At 35.7% G+C, this 19,248-nt stretch overlaps 2 protein-coding genes across 4 annotated transcripts in view; one reads left to right on the top strand and one right to left on the bottom strand.

Moving 5' to 3' along the window:
• Positions 1 to 4,646: 4,646 nt before the first annotated feature.
• Positions 4,647 to 12,340, bottom strand: LOC144960596 (lysoplasmalogenase TMEM86A-like). Its single transcript, XM_078893822.1, has 3 exons — positions 12,257 to 12,340; positions 9,548 to 9,631; positions 4,647 to 8,164 (listed from the first exon to the last, which is right to left on the bottom strand). The coding sequence occupies exons 2-3, from the start codon at positions 9,551 to 9,553 to the stop codon at positions 7,373 to 7,375; spliced, it is 798 nt and encodes a 265-aa protein (XP_078749948.1). The 5' UTR covers positions 9,554 to 9,631; positions 12,257 to 12,340; the 3' UTR covers positions 4,647 to 7,372.
• Positions 12,341 to 14,435: 2,095 nt separating this feature from the next.
• Positions 14,436 to 19,248, top strand: part of LOC144960579 (uncharacterized) — a 7,976-nt gene continuing 3,163 nt past the window's right edge. The window contains exons 1-3 of one of the 3 annotated variants that reach the window (XM_078893796.1): positions 14,436 to 14,478; positions 16,013 to 17,175; positions 17,833 to 17,975. In XM_078893796.1, the coding sequence (XP_078749922.1) occupies positions 16,135 to 16,902 (768 nt within the window). In that variant the 5' untranslated portion in view covers positions 14,436 to 14,478; positions 16,013 to 16,134 and the 3' untranslated portion in view covers positions 16,903 to 17,175; positions 17,833 to 17,975. Of the gene's footprint in view, positions 14,479 to 16,012; positions 17,176 to 17,832; positions 19,015 to 19,248 lie in introns of all 3 variants that reach the window. The other 2 variants (XM_078893798.1, XM_078893797.1) reach the window with 2 other exon arrangements.

Genomic DNA, 19,248 nt, shown 5'->3' with positions numbered 1-19,248 from the left:
AAATAATAATACATAACAGAGAGATGATTTACAAGGAAAAAAATATCATCTCCCAAAACAATAACTATGCATTTGACTGTTTCCCTCCCAGCTAGGACTCCGGCCAGAGCCAGGACAAAACCAAGTAATCTCATTCCAAGACAAAGACAGAAAGCATGTTGGAAAACAGATATAAGGGGATAGAAGACACAGTATGTACCTCCCTGCCCGCTATGGGAGGTCAGGATCCCCACCCAGATACTGTAATTACACATTAAGTAAGGGGAAAGCACTCAAATAATAAAATGTCAACGCTAAAGTCTAAAGACCTTTTGGAAGAAAATGTCCTTGTTGTATAAGTTTCAATTAAAGAACACAGGGTGAAAACAAAGATACATGTAATGTAATTCGACTCATTTTGAGAAAACAAAATTACAAATCTTTGAAATTTTAAACTCTGTTTTGTTTTCGTTGTCTTTTGTTTTTTAAATCTTCCTCCTTCCTTTATCATGATGATATTGGTACCCTTTTTCAGTAAATTCATATAATATACATATTTAACTCTGACAAATGAACGATAACATGCTAAGGGGCAAAGTTCATAAATTTGCTTTTACGACACGAGCCCATCTGATGATACTGGTACCCTTTTTCAGTAAATTCACATTTAATTCTTGACAAATGAACGATAACATGCTAAGGGCACTCAGGGGCATAGTTCATAAATTTGATTTTATGACACCAGCTTCTGCCTGCCCCCCCCCCCCCCCCCCCCCCCCCCCCCCCTCCTTGCGGTCGCTTTCAATTTCGAAAGACTGTGTAACTGTGCAACTACTGAAAAAGCAAATCAAATTCTTTAACAGTTTCATTATTTATAATTCCTAAGCCTACTTTCCCCAAGCACCATTTTCGTAAATGACGCACCATTTACAACATCATGGTCAATGTGCCCTTAATTGGGGGTCTGATAACCCAAATTGTTACAGGCCTATTGTTGAAATGGAAATACTGTATTCTAAACCAACACACACTATTGTCCATTAGAAAAATGATCAGTCAAGCCCATAACTGCGTTCAGTTATCAGACCTGCAAATATGTGCATGTCGATAAGAATATAATCCATGACATCTCATGAAGAAAATAGCAGAAATGAGATCCGTCTCTCACAAAACAGTATACATAATGTACTGGTGATACTGATACTAAAAATCGAATTCTGGTAAAAAAGTCAAGTAGTGAAAAACATCATAATGCGATTTAATTCTCTGTAGAAAAAAAAATATGTATATATAAATATAATGCCCTAAATATACCACTCAAGTGAGCAACTTAATAACATTAATATTAATAATAATAATAATAATAATAATAATAATAATAATAATAATAATAATAATAATAATAATAATAATAATAATAATAATAATAATAACAATAATAATAATATTCTAAATACTAATCGACAAAGAATGCTCAAAGGAAACCTTCCAAGAAATGAAAAAAACTTCCAACAAAATTTGATATAAATATAAATCACAAGAAAGGTTTGCAAGGGCATAGTTTGCAATCATGAAATTGACATCTAAGAATATCTTCATTGACAAAATATTACTGTAACAGCAGAGGTGCTTGGACAACCAAACTACCTGAAATTCTAAACTGGAATACAAAAAGAAACAAAAAAAAACAAGAAAACACAAATCAGATTGGCATTGGACATGGCATTGCAGGTAATGGAGTATTTTGATCTAGATTATTTTTCGTGATTGGAACATTTCTCGTAAAAATAACAATTATAAAAATATTAACAATCTCAATGTACTCAACACAAATCATGAATTTAAAAATTAATAATAATAAAATTATGTACTCTTAAACTGTATCGCCGATTCAGCCAGCGGCTCGCGCTCTCGCTAAACTGCCTACTTATGTTTGTTTTTTTGTTTTTAAGGGTTTTACGGCGCTTGCAACACATTTAGGTTATATCAGCGACAGTAAAAAGGAAGAAAATGGGATAGTAAAAAGTTCTAGAATTACAATTGAAGCATCCAAGAGAAAGTAAGATATAGGGGAACTGGGAACAAATAGGGATCAGATGTAGATTCCAAGAGCATACCACCAATGTACTTAGTTTGAGATCACCTATAAGTCTCATCCGGACACAAGAACAAAATCCAACAAAGAGGAACACACTCAAATGCTTACATTATACATTAAAAAATAACAAATATACTAATACATAACAGAGAGATGATTTACAAGGAAAAAAATTTCATCTCCCAAAACAATAACTATGCATTTGACTGTTTCCCTCCCAGCCAGGACTCCGACCAGGGCCAGGAAAAAAACTGAGTAATCTCATTCCAAGACAAAGACAGAAAGCATGTTGGAAAACAGATATAAGGGGATAGAAGACACAGTGTGTACCTCCCTGCCCGCTATGGGAGACTGCCTACTTAAACACACATATACAAACACATACATACAGTAACATCTTGATAGAGCTGACACCGTCAGATTAGAAAGATCGGTTGAAATTCAAGTTGTAAATGAGGCTGGATTGATTGGCCATACCCTCAGGAAGCCTGCAAGCAATACCATTACATATATATATGTATCACCAGACAGGCTTCGGACTGGAACCCGCAAGGAAAGAGGGGGGGTTGGTAGACTAAAGCAAACATGTCGATGAAGCATTGAGATCGAGTTGAAGGCAGCCAGACAAACCTGGGCCCGCATAAAGAAGACCTACATCAAAAACTGAGTCAGATGGAAGAGTGTTGTTGCGGCCGTCCCTATGTTCCACAAGGAATCAAGAGGCTTAACTCACTCAATCCTTCTTAGAGATTTTTGCTAATTTTAAAAATTGGAAAATATGTATTAAAAATGAGCATGTACATAGATAGTTTTATTGAACTACCATAAACATGTAAAAACTAAAAACATTAGCTTTGATACTACGCCTATAATTTGTCTCAGAAAAATGTAATAATTAATAGGCATCGGTAAAAGTAAAAGTAACCCATGTAAACTACGGATATAGTCGGTATTAGGGTTGACTGAGATAAGTCAAGTAATTTATCTATTATTAAAAGAACACATTTAAATAGAAGAGAAAATTTAGGACCAATAAGAGGTGTTGACATTAAGCAGGTTCCACTGTACACACAGACAAAAGCACACAAATAATCTCATGATACACATCTAAAAAAGAGAAAAAAATGCAAATAAAATTAGCCTATGAAAATCGGCAAAATTGATGAAAACTAGATATTGGGTCATCGTTTCTATCACGACAGAGACAAGTGGGTTATTCTGTCATCTGCATTTTTTGCGGCCGCAAATATCAGGGCGATCCGCAAATTTTGGCAAATTTCACAAAATTGGCAAATCGTGGCAAATTGCGGGAAAATTGGCAAACGCGTGGCAAATTTTTGGGGCAAAAAAGAAGCTAAAACAAAATAACGAAAAAAAAAGTGCGAAACTTGAGAAATGTTGCAGCTTTGCCTGGGCCCAAACCAAGGGAAGCTACTCTCTACGGATAATGATCCTTTAAAATCTTTGTAACAACGCTATTCACAGTCATTTCATTTCTCAAGTCAAATAAATCGAGTCACTTACACTTCCAACTTCAGTCATGGATCATTTCGTCAAAAAATCTTTAAATAAGGAGCCAAAGTGCGGCAAATTTTTTGACAAATTTTGGTCTTTTTGGCAAATTTTGGGGGTTTTTGGGGCAAATTTTAGGTCCCAATCTGGCAAAAAATGCAGATGACAGGTTATTTGTATAACGAAAAGACAGGGTTTTAGACACAGAAGTGGGGCAGTCTTTTTTGCAGCAGTCAATACATACGGCGAGGTCTGGATTCAAAGTAAAATTTAGTAATACTTAGACAAAGACAACAACAATATATATAGTTGTAAAATAAAAACCTTGAAATAAAATTGCTCACGGTAATTACAGTAGAATTACTTTAAACCGAAATTTTGGGGACCTTCTAAACCATTTCGGTTTAAAGACATTTTGGTTTAAAGCAAGTTCCCGTTTTTCGATGTTTTTCAAGGGTAGTAACTTTTTAAGATATTTGCTCATTTAATCGTATCATGGATTTCCCCTTAAATGTAGTTGTTGAATAAATGCTGTCTTTGTAACCATTTTAAAAATTATTATTTTTTAAATAAATTTTTTTTTGGTGTGTTTTAAAAATATTTTTGGCGGTTTTCGTTTTCAATTCAAAATTGTTGAAAGAGTTGAGTTCGGGATGCCGTGTTTTTTTACATATCTCCGTCTTGATCAACTTTTTTTTCATCGAAAGCACATAGTATTTTGATTTTAAACTCCAACGTGTAAGCACAGTGCTTTCTTTTAGACATCTTTTAGTAAAATGCAAAGCTAAAATAAGATCGAAAGTTCTTGTGTGATAATTGATAATGAATGATGCGCAGCTACTCAGAGGTGAAGTGAAATGGAAATGAAAAGGCGTGTCAATGCTAAGCTGTCTACTACACACCCCTCTTTTGTTGAAAAGCCATTAGGTTCAAATGCCTAATTACATAGACCCCCCCCCCCCCCCCCCCTCTCACACACACATTCAATCAAAGTGGAAATGAAATGGCATGTCAATGGTAAGTTGTCTACCACCCCCCCCCCCTCCTTATGGTCTGTTCCAAAGCACCAACACACGAGCGAGAACATCTCGCTTGCATGATTCTACCCCCCAACTCCCCCTCTTTCCTCATTTATTGCCTGCCAGTCACCCGTTGTCTTCCTTTTCCAGTCTTCAATAGTGGTGCTGGCCAAACCCAAGTGCAGTGATCGAAGTGTTTGCCTACCCCCACCCCTCACCCTCATCTTATACTTACGCTCTTTATTTTAATATAACCAGGCATTATTATGTGGTGCCACCTTCCCAAAGTTTTGAAGAAAAATAGATAGAGAAAAAGGGAAGGTGCTCTCAAGTTGTTTCGGTTTAAAGAAAGTCCTTCTTAGAAGTATTTCGGTTCATCGTAAGAATTAGTACAAAGATAATGAGGAAAATAGTACAATTTATTAAATTCTTTGCGGTTTAAGGTATTTTTTGGTTTAGCTTCTTTCGGTTTAAAGTAATTTTACTGTATATACCAAATGGCTAAGGTTACAACTATAGTAAAACAATTGTTAAAGTAAATGATTGATGAATATATTACATCAAAAAGTAACAAAAAGAAAAACGTTTGCCTATACGGTACTTACTTTGAGTGCTGAAATTAGTGTATAAATCATAACTTACTGGCAGTTTTCATTATATCATTACTATCAACAGAATTGCTTTGCTTTAAAAAAAAAAAAAAACTATTTTGATTGTCTTTTTTTTTTAAGCTTCAAGCAAAAGAATTTGTAATTTACCCGTTAAGATACCTATGTGTACACTGGTAAAATATATAATTATCTAAAAAAAAAAAGAAATAGAAAAAAATAAATTTACAACTATAACATGACGTAAATAGACAGAGATTCAACAGCTTACACAGTAAGAAATTAAAAAAAAAAGTTCTCAGCAGGAATCAATCTCGTGTCTATTACTTTTTCAATTAGAAATTGAGCTTTTATATTGCACAATATCCACTAACTGTGCTCAAAGCCCTTTACAAAGGGTCCCTGGCCAACAACAACATTTAACATGCAGGACGGGACATGACGCCTGTACTGTTAGGCGATATTACAATTTTTCAGACAAAGACGAAGCCGTTTACGACCAGGTACTCGTTTTACATCTGAGTATGCTGAGAAATTTTTCCGAGGACTCAACTATGCAATGCTCAGAGTAGAACTCAACACCCTGGACCTCCTGGTCTGAAGGCGAGTTCAATACCACAAGACCATATAGCTGATCTCTTTCACTGAATGCCTGTAGTCTTATAGACTCAGATTCCTTTGCATATATATAAATGGGGGCGAAGTGGCCGAGTGGTTAAGGCATTGCACTGTAATCCGGATGATCCGGGTTCGAGCCCCGCTTCAGGCACTTTCGTTTTTTTCCTTGAGCAAGATTATTAACCCCCAATTTACTCACTTGGACAACATGGGTGATTCCTGTTGACATCAGACATCTTGTTTGATGAGTTATCTATATTCCTTCATGGAATGCCTAGGCGACGATATCTTATGATATCATGGTGCAAAAGGCATAATTTTTTTTTTTTAAATATATATAAATATATATCATATATCAAAACAACTTTTGTAAACAATCTCCTATTCTATTATATGCCAAATCCTGAGAGCGAAAAGGCCCAAGGATTGAAGTTAATTTAATTCTTTTTTTTTTTTTTTGTAGCAAAAAACAGACAGTTTTAATTATTGCTTGATACACTTTCGATTCTTTGCTAATCTATCGCACAGTACTTTCTGCAGATCTTGCAGACCCAAGAACATCGTTTGCAATTGCACATTGCACGGATACTGTTAGTTTTGATTATGAGATTAACTGAGATTTAGGGAAACTTACCTGTATCATGTAATACAATAATAATAATGATAACATGATAAAAATAATAATAATAATAATAATAATAATAATAATAATAATAATAATAATAATAATAATAATAATAATAATAAAAATAATAATAATAATAATAATAATAAAAATAATAATAATAATTGTCAAGTATTGCATCAACAATTGAAAGACTTCAAATGTTAAAGAAAAAAGAAAAAAAAAATGTTTTAAAAACCTGATAATGATAATGACATGTCATGTCTAAAATAACTCAAGCCTCTCTTTCTGAAATTGACCTTTACCATTGCTGTCTAAATTTTTAAAGGCTATCACAGGGTTTATCTAACACGATACGGTCATTTCAGTGAAAGCAAAATGGGCATAGTATTGTAAAATATAAAACAAATAATAAAATAAAATAAATATGGAATTTATATAGCACGTTTCAATGAATTCAACATACTCGATGACAATGCATTTCAAAATGAGTTACTTTCCCACCTCGTCAGTGATATTTGGAACCAAATTTCAAAAGAGAATACGAAGCAGCTCGAGCTGACAAAAATGAATACAACAGCCTAAAAAAAAGACCAAATACGGAACATTTCGGACTCAAAACCCTTCTTCACCCAATAATAAAAACAATGACATCATTAAAACATCACTTAAGAAGCCTGGCCTCCATCACAAAATCTTACACAGCTTCTAAGATTCATGAAATCTATACTTTAACAGAAGACAATCTTGCAAGACCCAGCTGCAAAGGGACATAAAAACTGACAATCGCACAAGAACTACCAGCAAAAGGGAGATAAAAACTGACAATCGCACAAGACCTACCAGCAAAAGGGAAAAAAAAGATGACAATCTTGTAAGACCATTCAAAGTCCATAATTGCGATTCCGTAAGATTATATAACAGATAGGGCCAGAAAAAACTGAGCTAGATAATAGGTGACCATGATAAGAATCTGTGGATACGGGAGAGGCATGACCCAAAGGTCAATGGCTATGAGAAAGTCAGACACAGCAAAGGTCACAGCTCCTATTATGCCACACAAGGCCGGCATGTCTTCGTGAGTTTCGTAGTTGCGAAGAGCATGAAACATCGTGGTGAAAACGACAAAGTCATAGACGCATACCAAAGACATGACAAAGTAACTGTCAAGTTTTGATGTAATGAGCATTACCATTATCAAAACGGCAAACAGATAGCAATAACAAGAATACTTGACTTTGGCAATCCTTCCTCTTGCTCTGAGACCAAAAGTGTACATGATATGAGCAGCACCGAATGCCAATACACCGTAGATGAATGTAGTTTGAGACGAAACATAAATATCTCCGACACAAGAACACACAAGCCCTACTGAAAAAAAATTTCTATAAGAATTGAATTGCTTTGAATCTGAAGAATCTTTAGATCCGTCCGCTTGTTTCAACAAAGTTTCAGGCTGACTATTGGCCGAATTATGCTCAGCTGATGCAGATGACCCTGCCTCAGATTCCTTGGTCGAGCTCCTTGTGCTAGCTGGCCTTCTGAAAAATCCTACATAGATCACAAGGTAAATGACTGGAGCTATTTTAAGAAGGTTGGAGGTCTCTGAGTATTGAGCATGCTCGGTTGGTTGAAGCAGGAAGTAGGTTGCAAACATTCCATAGAAAGGAATGATAAGAGGGTCTGTAATCATGTGGTATCCGACCTATAGGAGAAGAAAAAATAAAAAATAAAGCTTTTAAATTATCATAGAAGGTAAAGTAATAATAATAATAATAATAATAATAATAATAATAATAATAATAATAATAATAATAATAATAATAATAATAATAATAATAATAATAATAATAATGATAATCTGACTTTGGTTAGTTGACCCATGGCCCCGTGGAGTTATATACCAATAACAACAAAAAATCTTAAAATTATGCATATAGTCATGCAGGAAAAAGGATTAAATCTATGCAAAAATTATGCAACTATAGGTAAGTCATGTAATCTAACAATATGACCCATAAAAAAGCTTACCAAAAAAACAAACAAAAAAAAACAAAAAAAACCCCAAAAAACATACTAAAACAAAATTGACCACCTATACATATTGTCCATTTTGATGTAAGAAAAAAAGAATATTATTCTAAGTTTAATTGTTGTTTATTAAATCAAATATTTTATTTTTCCTCCTCAGAGTAATGTTCCTTTGATGTATACAATTACAATACAAAAGGTGATTTATCACTTCGAAATCATAATAATATGTAGTGTCAGTGCATGACATAATCAGTCGGAAGGTGAAAAGTTTGGATTTGCATTTCTTACTTTGTTCTGTTCTTTATAAACAATATCAAATGTGAATTACTCCGTCTAACTCTAACCTAATCATTTTTGGAATGAACATTTGAAAAAGTCCCCAGCCAACAGCAACACTTAACATGTAGGATGAGAGATGACACCTAATATTGCATTTTTTTTGGGACAGAGACAATGCCGTTAACAGCCAGGTACTCATTTTATACCCGAGTTCAGTGAGAGATTGTGAGTAAAGAGCCTTTCCCAGGGACTCAACCATGCACCACTCGGAAACGGGACTGAACTCAGGACCTTCTGATCGGAAGGCGAGTGTCATAGCACTGTACATCCAGACATTACAATAGCAGGGCTGCCAAGCTCTGGTGACATCACGGTGACATCACGGGTAATCATGACAGGGGATGATAATGACTTGACACTTGACAAAGGGAGAATTATGGCTACAAAAAAAAAAAGCTTATAATGACCAATTGACAAATAATTTAGCACTATAGTGCCAATGTGACTAGAAAAATGGTTCTTCTTAAAAGTTAATAGTGCCAAAAGTATCCGGTCCCTTTTTGAAGGGCAAGGGATCAAATTAAAAAGTTAACTGTGGAGGCAACGAAACAAATTTATTTTAAAAAAAAAAAAAATTTTTTAATCAATTCAGGGAAATGCGGGACATTTTTGCCTTAAGCGGGAGGGCAGGATACAGCCTCAAAATCAAAATGTGGGACACTAGGCAGCCCTGCAATAGCCAACTGAAGTATTGGAGATAAAACAGAATACTTACTCCCATGTTTTATTTTAAAAATTCACTCAACTCAGAGACAGACACAACTCATGACCCGGTGGTGACAGTGAATATTTTCAATTCCTGGGAAAGACAAGAAACATTCAAAATTTCAGTTCAAGACAATTAGTTCCTTTTTAGTTTTAGATGGCCAGACAAACAAAAGAAAACAAAACAACAACAAAAAAAGTATTTTTTGTTTGTTGTTTGTTGCTTTAGGTCTCTTCCAACACAATTGAGGTTATATGAGAGACCGCTGAAACAAAAAAAAACAAGCAATCTAACAAAAATAGTACAAATGTAAATCAAAATCATAACCTAAAGATATCATAAGCTAAATTATAAATAACCAAGAACAAACAGGCAGAAGATTTACAGAAAAAAAATATCCCCTGTCAAAAATACAATCACAAACCAAAGAAGCAGGATAGGCTAGTAAAGAGAAGAAACGACATCACTGTCGGATCGCACACCCATGCGAACATCATAGGTATATGATTCAAGGGTGATGCTCCCATCCAACCACCCGCCAAAAAAAGTATAAATATATATTGTTGAGCTTTTGAACTTTTATATAGAAATATTGAGCTTTTATATAGCACAATATCCACTAAATGTGCTCAAAACGCTTTCCAAGGGGTCCCTGGTCAACAGCAACATTTAACATGTAAGGCGTGACATTACGCCCGTTAGGCGATATTACAATTTTTTGGACAGAGACAACACTGTTAACGGCCAGGTAATCATTTTACACCTGAGTACGGTGATAGAATGTGAGTGAAGAGCCTTTTCCAAGGACTCAACTATAAGCTGAGCGAGACTCAAACTCAGGACCTTCCAATAGGAAATCCAGTGTCATACCATAAGACCACATAGCCGCACGTATTTATTGTTGTTTCAATGTGCTCCAGTTTGTTGTTTGACTGTTGAGTTGTTGTGAATTCATATCACGTTGGATAATCTGTTGGGTGTCCCTGTTTGTGTTATTTCTGCCTGTGAGTTTGTGAAGTCACAATGGGTATAAAAACAATATTCCCTTCTCTTTGCAAGCTCTTCTTACTACAATATTCATAAAGATTGATAGATAATTAGTCAAGTGTTGACTTTGTTTTTCCATTTTTATTACAGGATGGACTATTCGCGTTGATGCCTAGATGCATGGACGACATGGATAAGATTAGAATATGAAGCATGGCATTTTTTTAACCACCCATATATATACTCTACGTATATGGAGAACGACCACCTTGGTGGGGACTTTTCCTTCATTAAATTCTGTATTTTACCTATATCGTGAACCAGATGGAGAATTCTGCTCCTCGGGATGAGATGGGGGAAAATATGCCTCATAAGAATTAACTCAGTGAAAATGATCACCTGCAGATGCATGTTGAGAAAAAATAAATGGCCAGTTCTATTTCTCCGAATGCTCAGGAAAATAAACTTGAACACTATTTCTCCAAATGGTCGGCTAGCCTCCAGTAGCTAATGGGTTACAGTAGATGCAATGTCGCTTCTCACGAATCATAAAGATAGCGTTTTTCAGGCATTTTGTTGACAAAGACAGTTGTGCTATCGAGAATGCTCCATGGCCATGGCATGTTCACTTTTGCACTTCGCACTGCATTATCAAAGAGAGAACAGAAGTAAACCTAAATAACACAGCCAAAGTCTCTTTTTTAAAAAAAAATGAATTGAATTAATGTAGATGGTTCAGGCAAAGTATTCAGTTTTGCCAATTCATCTTTCAAGGGTTTAGTCTGTGTGGTAGTGGTAGCACTGTGGATCATAGATTGTCGGCAAATCTCTCCAGAATCTGTCCAACTCAGCTTTGAAGGCGTTTACACTTTCAGCATTCACAACTCTCTCTGGCAAGTTATTCCAAGTAATAATTGTTCTAACAGAAAAGTGTTCTTTTTCTAATTTCATTGAGTGTCCCCTGGTAGGGCCTTGATTGTTGATCTAAAACTTTGGTCTCTTGCAGGTATACATTCCATGCATAAACTTAAATAATTCGATCATGTCACCTCTTTTTCTCCTATGTTCAAGTTCAAGGCTTGGGAGTTTGAGTTTCTGTGTATGGCAGGTCCTTATGAAGACAATGTCAATAATTTTGTGGCTGTTCTTTGGACTTGGACATCATCAAGTTCTTGGCATAAAGTTTTATTTTTATAGTCTCAAGACGGGAACAGAGAATGAAATACAAGATAGCACAAACTCAAGATAGACGTCTAACAGAAAGTTGGGAATAAAAGACAGAGCACCCAAGCACTGGCAAAAGAAAACCCCCAAAATGCATACACACTCATCATTCACAAGACACTCTCGCAAATAACCAAAAAGATCTTGAGAACTGAAACCATTCGGAGAAATAGAATTCAAGTTTATTTTCTAGAGCAGTCGGAGAAATAGTCACTTCGATCGTTTGATGTAGTATCATTGTTTGTCACTACGAATATATCGACTACTCTGTCCACCAGACCAGTCCACCACCATGTGCCATGGCCATGTGCAAGTGAAGGTGAATCAAAGTGACAAAAGAGGAGACGAGTCAGAGAGAAAATACATCTCTTCTCGATTGATGTTGTTCCAGTCAATTCAAAACACTGGAAAAAAGATGAATGATTTAAACAACAACACGTAATCTACTAAATCACCTCGATTAAATATAATGTTCAAGTCTACAAATATATTTCAATTATATTGTACCTGATGATCTCCTCGAAATTTGCGAGTTTGTTTACAAATTCCGAGATTGCCAGATTGTTTTGGATTGATAAAACGCCAAAATAGTTGTTTATAAAAAAAAAAAAAAACAATTGAGAGTGTTGAAAACGGTGATTAAAAGTGGAAATTATTTTAATTGAAATATAACATAGATGGATGCAATCATCAATAAAATTGTTGCTTTAAGTTTAAGGCAATATTTCATAATATTTCAAGCTAACTATTGTGTCAAAATGCAAACTGGCAATCTTATCCTCCAAGCAATCATCTGATTGCCAGATATTTCTGTGCAAGTCATTCAATATTTCTAATGATGTACAAATTGAGAACAATAAATTTACCAATAATATTTTTAATTGAAATAAAACGGCACAAAGAACAAAGTTCATAGGATTTGGCAATCAGTCTGTCGCTATGAAAAGTGTAAAGAGGAAATTGACATAAATTAAATAATGTTTTCTGAAATACGCTGAAGAAAAAAAAAACCACAACAACAATTCCAATAAATAAATTATTGATAACAGAGAACATTTTTTTAATGGCAAAAGAGTTCATAGGATTTGGCAATAAAATTTTAAGCTGGCAGTCTTCCCCGCCTCCTTTGAACCAAATGCCTGATCGATCGATCGACTTCCAACAGGGTTGCTAGTTTGGCCTCCTGGTGGCCAAATTTGAGAAATTTGGCCTTTTCCCAACCCATTTGGCCTCCCAAAATTTGGTTTGGCCACTTGGCCTCCTGTGACTTACTTTTTGGCCTCCTCTAACTTTCCCCATTATATCGTTTTACTTTGGTACCGGTAAAACTTATTTTATTTGGCTTCCGGAAAGCCTCACCGGCAATCTAAATTTCTAAATGCAACATGTGCTATCACCAGAGATTGCATTTGCTAATGCTTCTAAATATAGAATATCTGCTATTACGCAATCGCGTGGGTGCAAGGTTGCGTGGGTGGCATGAGCATCTGTCGAGACAACAAGAAGGTTAGTATTAGGTCAAGGTCTATACAAAGACAAGACCGAAAATTGGACGATGACGATGACGTTATGATGCCACCACCAATCAAATCTCTAGTCTGTCGTCACCACCGAATCTTTGTTGATCGGTGTTGTCTTTTGCTGAAGTTTATCTAGATAAGTATAGATCTAGAATCTAGTTTAGATTTCGATCAACACTGCATATTAAATGGATTTCACTGTTTTATTTCGGCGGAATATCTAATCTAGATTATTCGTGGATGATATTAAGACTTTATTTTGTGATGTGGTTAAGAATTGATTCGAATGCCCTCAGTCAATTTGCTCTTGATTTGTTGTGACTTCACCATGTGCGTGTGACTTAATCAGTGGTTCTGTATGCTGCAATTGTGAAAATTATCATAAGCTGATATTCTTTTATATTATTTTTGTTTGTGTGTTTTGAGTGTTTCATAATGAGCTCTAAATGGAAGCGCTCCTATGACAGTGGAAGAAAATATTCTTCAGAGTGGGAGAAGGAGTTTCCTTGGATAATGTTGTGTGGATTTCCAAGTTACGAAAGAAATGATTGATTTGTTTACAGCTGCCATGTACAACCAGAACGAAGAGTGTTCTTCGGGATCGAGCACATTTACTGGTAGTAGTGAAGAAAATTCAGAGGCCGCAATAATGGATTCTTGGTTCGTTGAAACGAGCCTGTTGAATTCATTTTAATTTGTAAAAAGGTTACTTTTGTTGAGGAGTTCTCCAGGTGTGTAGACCTCTAGAATGAACTTTTATTTCCATCGTGATAATTCGGTTGTATGTGACATTTTCTCTGAGTCTCAAGTCAATTATTCGTTATTTTTTTGTTGCGCTGATGACAACTTAGGAATGTGACCTATGATGTTTAAAAGGAACAATTCAACGATATCAACAAATGTACAGAATCTAGTGACAAATTGCAATGGTGAAATGGTGTTTTGATTAAGGTGAGTACAGCGAGTCTTCCTTTAAATTAATTTTCTTTTTTTTTCTTCAAAAATGGGGGAAATAAATTGTTTAACAAATCTAAAGAGTTTTCGCGAGGCTAAGGAGGGTTTGGTGGTATTTGGCCTCCTGTCGAGGAATCTGGCCTCCTGCTGTAGCTAGTTTGGCCTCTTACTCAAAAATGATCTGGCAACCCTGACTTCCAACTTCCAACGTACGCCGCCTCCGTCTCCCAAGTTCACGAAAGCACTTATCCTCAGGTCTGATAACCAAAAATTGGAGGCTAACAAACGCTAGTGGTTTAGGCCACTTATTGCGTCTCGATGACATGTGGCTGTGTGTGTACTCCGCGCGAGATTCAATAGGCATTCATTCAGCAGTTCCATGCTCATCGTTGCATTAGCATTTAAAAACAAGATAATGGCATGGTTTTGTGGTTGTGATTCTTACGCTTGTTTAATTCTTCTACTTCTACACTACGCCAAGTCATTCATTCTTTACTACTAGGACCAACATTAATGACCAATGGCCTGTTGCTTATGACTTATGATTATGTGTCGGTTCTAGATTCGATTGGCCAGTTTATTGCTTTGTTTTAGTTTTAAAATGGATTTTAAGGGAGACCTTCCATAAGCTACTACATCCCAGTCCCAAGTATTCTTGTTCTAGTAGGGGGTTTGGGAGGGGGGAACTTTTTTTAAAAAAGAAAAAAGTCCCCCCCCCCCCCCCAAACCCCCAACTAGAACAAGAATACTTGGGATGTAGTAGCTTTTTATGGAAGGTCTCCCAAATATACTTTTCAAGTCATGGCCATTCTCATTCATCATTTTTCTTTATGAATGGGGCTGCAGCAGCTATTCGGACTCGAGTCTGAATAGTCTCCTGTGGCTATTCGGACTCAAATTCCAATGCGCATGTGCAATCAACCGATTATTCGGACTAGTTTGAATAGTCTTCCGTGGCAGTATAGTTTGCTGGGGTTTTTTTTTTGTTTGTTGTTGTTGGGTTTTTGTTTTTTGTTTTTTTTTATTAAATATGTGACTCACCGTATCGAATCGGTATTATGTCGGGATCCACTCGGTAAGGGAAATTGAATTCATAGCCACAAATATCCAACTTGGGTTTAATTTCTGTACGTTCTGGTGGAGTATAAATACTACTTCTTGCTTTGAAAAATCTTCTAAAGTCCAATTTCTCATCATTCTATCTCTAAATTCACTTTTTGGGGTCTGAATCATCCCGACATAATACCGTTTTGAGACGGAGGGTCACATATTTTAATTATGGATAATTGCATAAAATTAATGCAAATCAAAATTACGATTGTAGTATCTAGAAACATGTTAGTCTAAACCCACTTTATTTGACGAGAAAGACAAAATCATGGATCAATAGGAAGCCCAGATAAAAATTAAAAAGAAAAGAGTTAAAACTCTTCAAAAGTAACAAAAGTCAGTTAAATTAACTGTGGTATAAGTGGAAAGCTTTTCTAACAACATAACACGATGCCCAAATTAAACCAGGACAAAAATAAATAATTATAAAATTACATATTCTGATAGTGTGAGACAGGCAACACTCTTTCAACAGACCAAATAAGGGGTATGAGCTTAGTCAGTGTGATATGGGCGAGCTCTTTTTCTAGTTCTTTATCACGCCCACATTGTGTCGTTCTCCCCTCTGTATGCGCACGAACATTATAGTTTGAGTCCGAATAGCCACGGGAGACTATTCAGACTCGAGTCTGAATTGCCACTTCCTTTCTTTATTATCCTCATCTACATCCTCATCCAGACAACAATATCTAAGTCTAAACGGCTTGTCAATGATTATTTGATAAATGTACTGGGTGCACGGTTAAAGCGCAGATTATACTTATTTTAAAAAAATTAAAAAATAAAGTAAAGACAAGGATAATGACGAGGAAGTGCTCTGTGTTCGGTTGCAAAGGCGGCTATGCAAGTTGTCCTAAAAAAGTAACTGTGTATGGATTTCCTCATGATCCCGATGAAAGACTTAAATGGATTAGGAACTTGCCTAATAAAAATATAACCCTTGAGCAGGTGACGAGATACATGGGTGTGTGTGAAATCCATTTTAACAAAACTGACCCTATGAAAAAGGCCGGGAAGTATATGATACCTAAAGTCCCCCCTTCACGTTTTTGTAAAATAGATGAGAACGATGACTTTGATGAAACAATTTGTTCTAAAGTTCCCTCCTCTTGTTGTTCAACACCCAAATCAAAAGTAAGGTCAACTACTGTTAAATCGTCTGCAGCCTCTAGGGCAGTTCATGTGAATGAATATAAAACTGAAACATACGAAGACATGAATGCTTTTAAAGCTGACACTTTCAAATGTGATGTTGAGGAATTATTTCGGGAACGGGGAGGAATGCTGGCATGGAATAAAGATGACACCTCTTTTGTTTATTTGAGTGAAAAAAGGAATGGACCAATTCATGAGTGTACTGTGTATTTCACAATAATAGTTGATGGTGATCGTATTATCGCGGTGAAGTTTGAGGCCTATCAAAAAGTTACACGCATATATAATGCTGCTTTGAGTAAGGATATGTTGACAGACTGGACTCAATTGAATGAGTTAGTTCGCTATATATTTGCACCATCGGATAGTGATGAAGAAGACAAAAAATTCTTGTTTAAGCGAGAAATTGAGTAATTGAATTCTCAAAAAAAATCCGCAGGATTCATGATGTTGATGATATCTGCCAAGCATTTTCTTGGTACACAAGTTCGCGATCATTGTATCAACAATTAAGAGGGTTTTACAACTCCTTCTGTTACAACTTTTCAGAGAATCACTAGAACAGCAAAGAAATCTTGACAATGATACGTTGTTCAAAGCAGTTTTGTGAAAATCAGGATGAAAGAGGCACAGGATGTGTTTTGATAATTGACGAAATATACGTCAAAGTTTCCCTCTCATATTCAGGTATTAAATCTTTAACAAAAATAATTAAAAATAATTGAGTGCAGTATTGTTTATTATATGAGAATATTTGTCAGTAAACGTTGAGAGAATTTTTTTTTAATTTAAAAAGGGCCAAAGTTTATCTCAATTTCTATGGCATTAAACAGACTGCATGCAGCAATTGCTTGCTATCCTCAAGATGGGCTGCTCGGATATCTCAAAGTATTTTCTTCTATTTCTTACTCAAGCACAGCAACCACGTTGCAGTTTAGCTCTACCAATTTTGCTACCAGGATCCTCAATGTAACAACTTGTAAATGTAGACTTATTTTTGACAATGGTTATTTGAAGACAAAGTTGTTTGGCTATGCAGCTGACCAAAATGACAAACTAGCAAATACACTGTTAAGCATAATGGTGAAATGCACAACCTTTTTTTAGCTAGACTGATTGCAACTTAGTTCTTGTGGTGCTAATGTTATTAGCATTGTCTGTGATAACAACAGTCAACCAAAGTTGTTTTAAGAAATTGACTCCCCACTTACAAGAAAAACCCTGGAGAGTAATATCACCTATTGATGATGACAATAATTCTTATGTATGACTCTGCGTATTTACTAAAAAAAAACGTCAGAAACAATTGGGTTACTGAAATATTGAAGTGTTTTGAATTTTCAGATTCAAGTGGAAAGAAAACTGCTTGTTGGATGGGTCCACCTCGTTGAGCTTTATAAGCACCAATCAAAAGTGGATTGCAGTATTATAAACTCTAAAGATTAACAAAGTCATCGGTGCACCCTTCCAACGTTGAAAAACAAAAGGTGGGACTTTAGTGAAGCAACCAGTGCAGCTCTGAAAGCATCAAAATCTAATAAATGATTGCTGGTTCTCTACTGCTTTATTTATTGACAAAGTTATTTCACTGTGGAAAGTGTTAAATTGTAAAAGCATTTGACATGCTAAACACCAACAAGACGTTAACTCACTCATAATCATAATAGATAATGCCTCAGATGAGATCGATGCCTTCTCCCTGTTAGGAAAGTGGGCATCCAAGCGAATATCTGCCTCAACCCGAGAGTGGACCGAGAATTAAATCCTTAACCAAAGATACAGCCAATGCTTTATCACAGACTTGTGGTTGTTTGCGTGACCTTTGTAGCTATTTGTGAAATGACACTTGTCCATTCAAACACGACTATGTCTGTCTTGGGTTTTACCAACAAGATGACTTATAATAATAAAACCATTTTGGTCATTTTTGAATGGCTGCTGGTTGTAATTTCTATGTAACAACTCGTGAGGTATCACAAACTCACAACTTGGACAAAGCAAAAATGATGTTCCCCTATTGCGAGCAGATCATTAATGATGGGTATCAATGTGACATTTGCAACAGCCATTTGACAGACGCCAAACTTATTATTATTGATGACATGACAACTATTGTACACGCTGTAAGTCATGACGAAAAGTTGTCTTTGTTATAATATGTCTTATATTGCTGATTATGTTGCTTTGAAGTATGAGTATTTACATGGTGAGAAAGAAGAGTTTTATTGGGAGGTGACATCTTACTTGGAAACACTTGATAGAGGAAACCTGCAGTATCCATCTGTGGATTGTTATAATCTGACACTACTGGATATATATTTATTCATCAAAGCACCTGATCGACTATGCAAAGTGAGATTTGTAAGCATTGTGATAACAGTTTCCAGCAAAATTACGCTTGAATGTTGATTTTTCTAACAATCCACTCATGAAGCTATGCAGTATATTCATGAAAAGGTTTAGCAAGAACATAGAGGAATCGACAGAAAACATAAAGAGAAAAATCTGTCTTCTCAGTCACAATGAGTGAGTACAGGTTAAATATGCGGCTATGTGTCATTTATAAATACTATCAAATTTATTCCCTTAATACCACCCTCTGACCCCTGTCTTCTTTCATCCCTTAATTTTTAAAAATTCTCTTTTCTTTCTATATCTTTCTACTTCTTTTTAATCACCTTTTCACCCCCCCCCCCCCCCTTCTTTTTACACACACACACCACGAAGAGAAGGACAGAGAGGTGGGGGGGGGGGGCATGC

Source organism: Berghia stephanieae, chromosome 15, assembly GCF_034508935.2.
Source record: "Berghia stephanieae isolate SIO BIC M18660-M18661 chromosome 15, UCSD_Bste_1.3, whole genome shotgun sequence".
NCBI classification, from domain to species: Eukaryota; Metazoa; Mollusca; class Gastropoda; order Nudibranchia; family Aeolidiidae; genus Berghia; species Berghia stephanieae.
The sequence above is the reverse complement of the archived record's forward strand: the minus strand, read 5'-3'. Positions and strand labels throughout refer to the sequence as shown.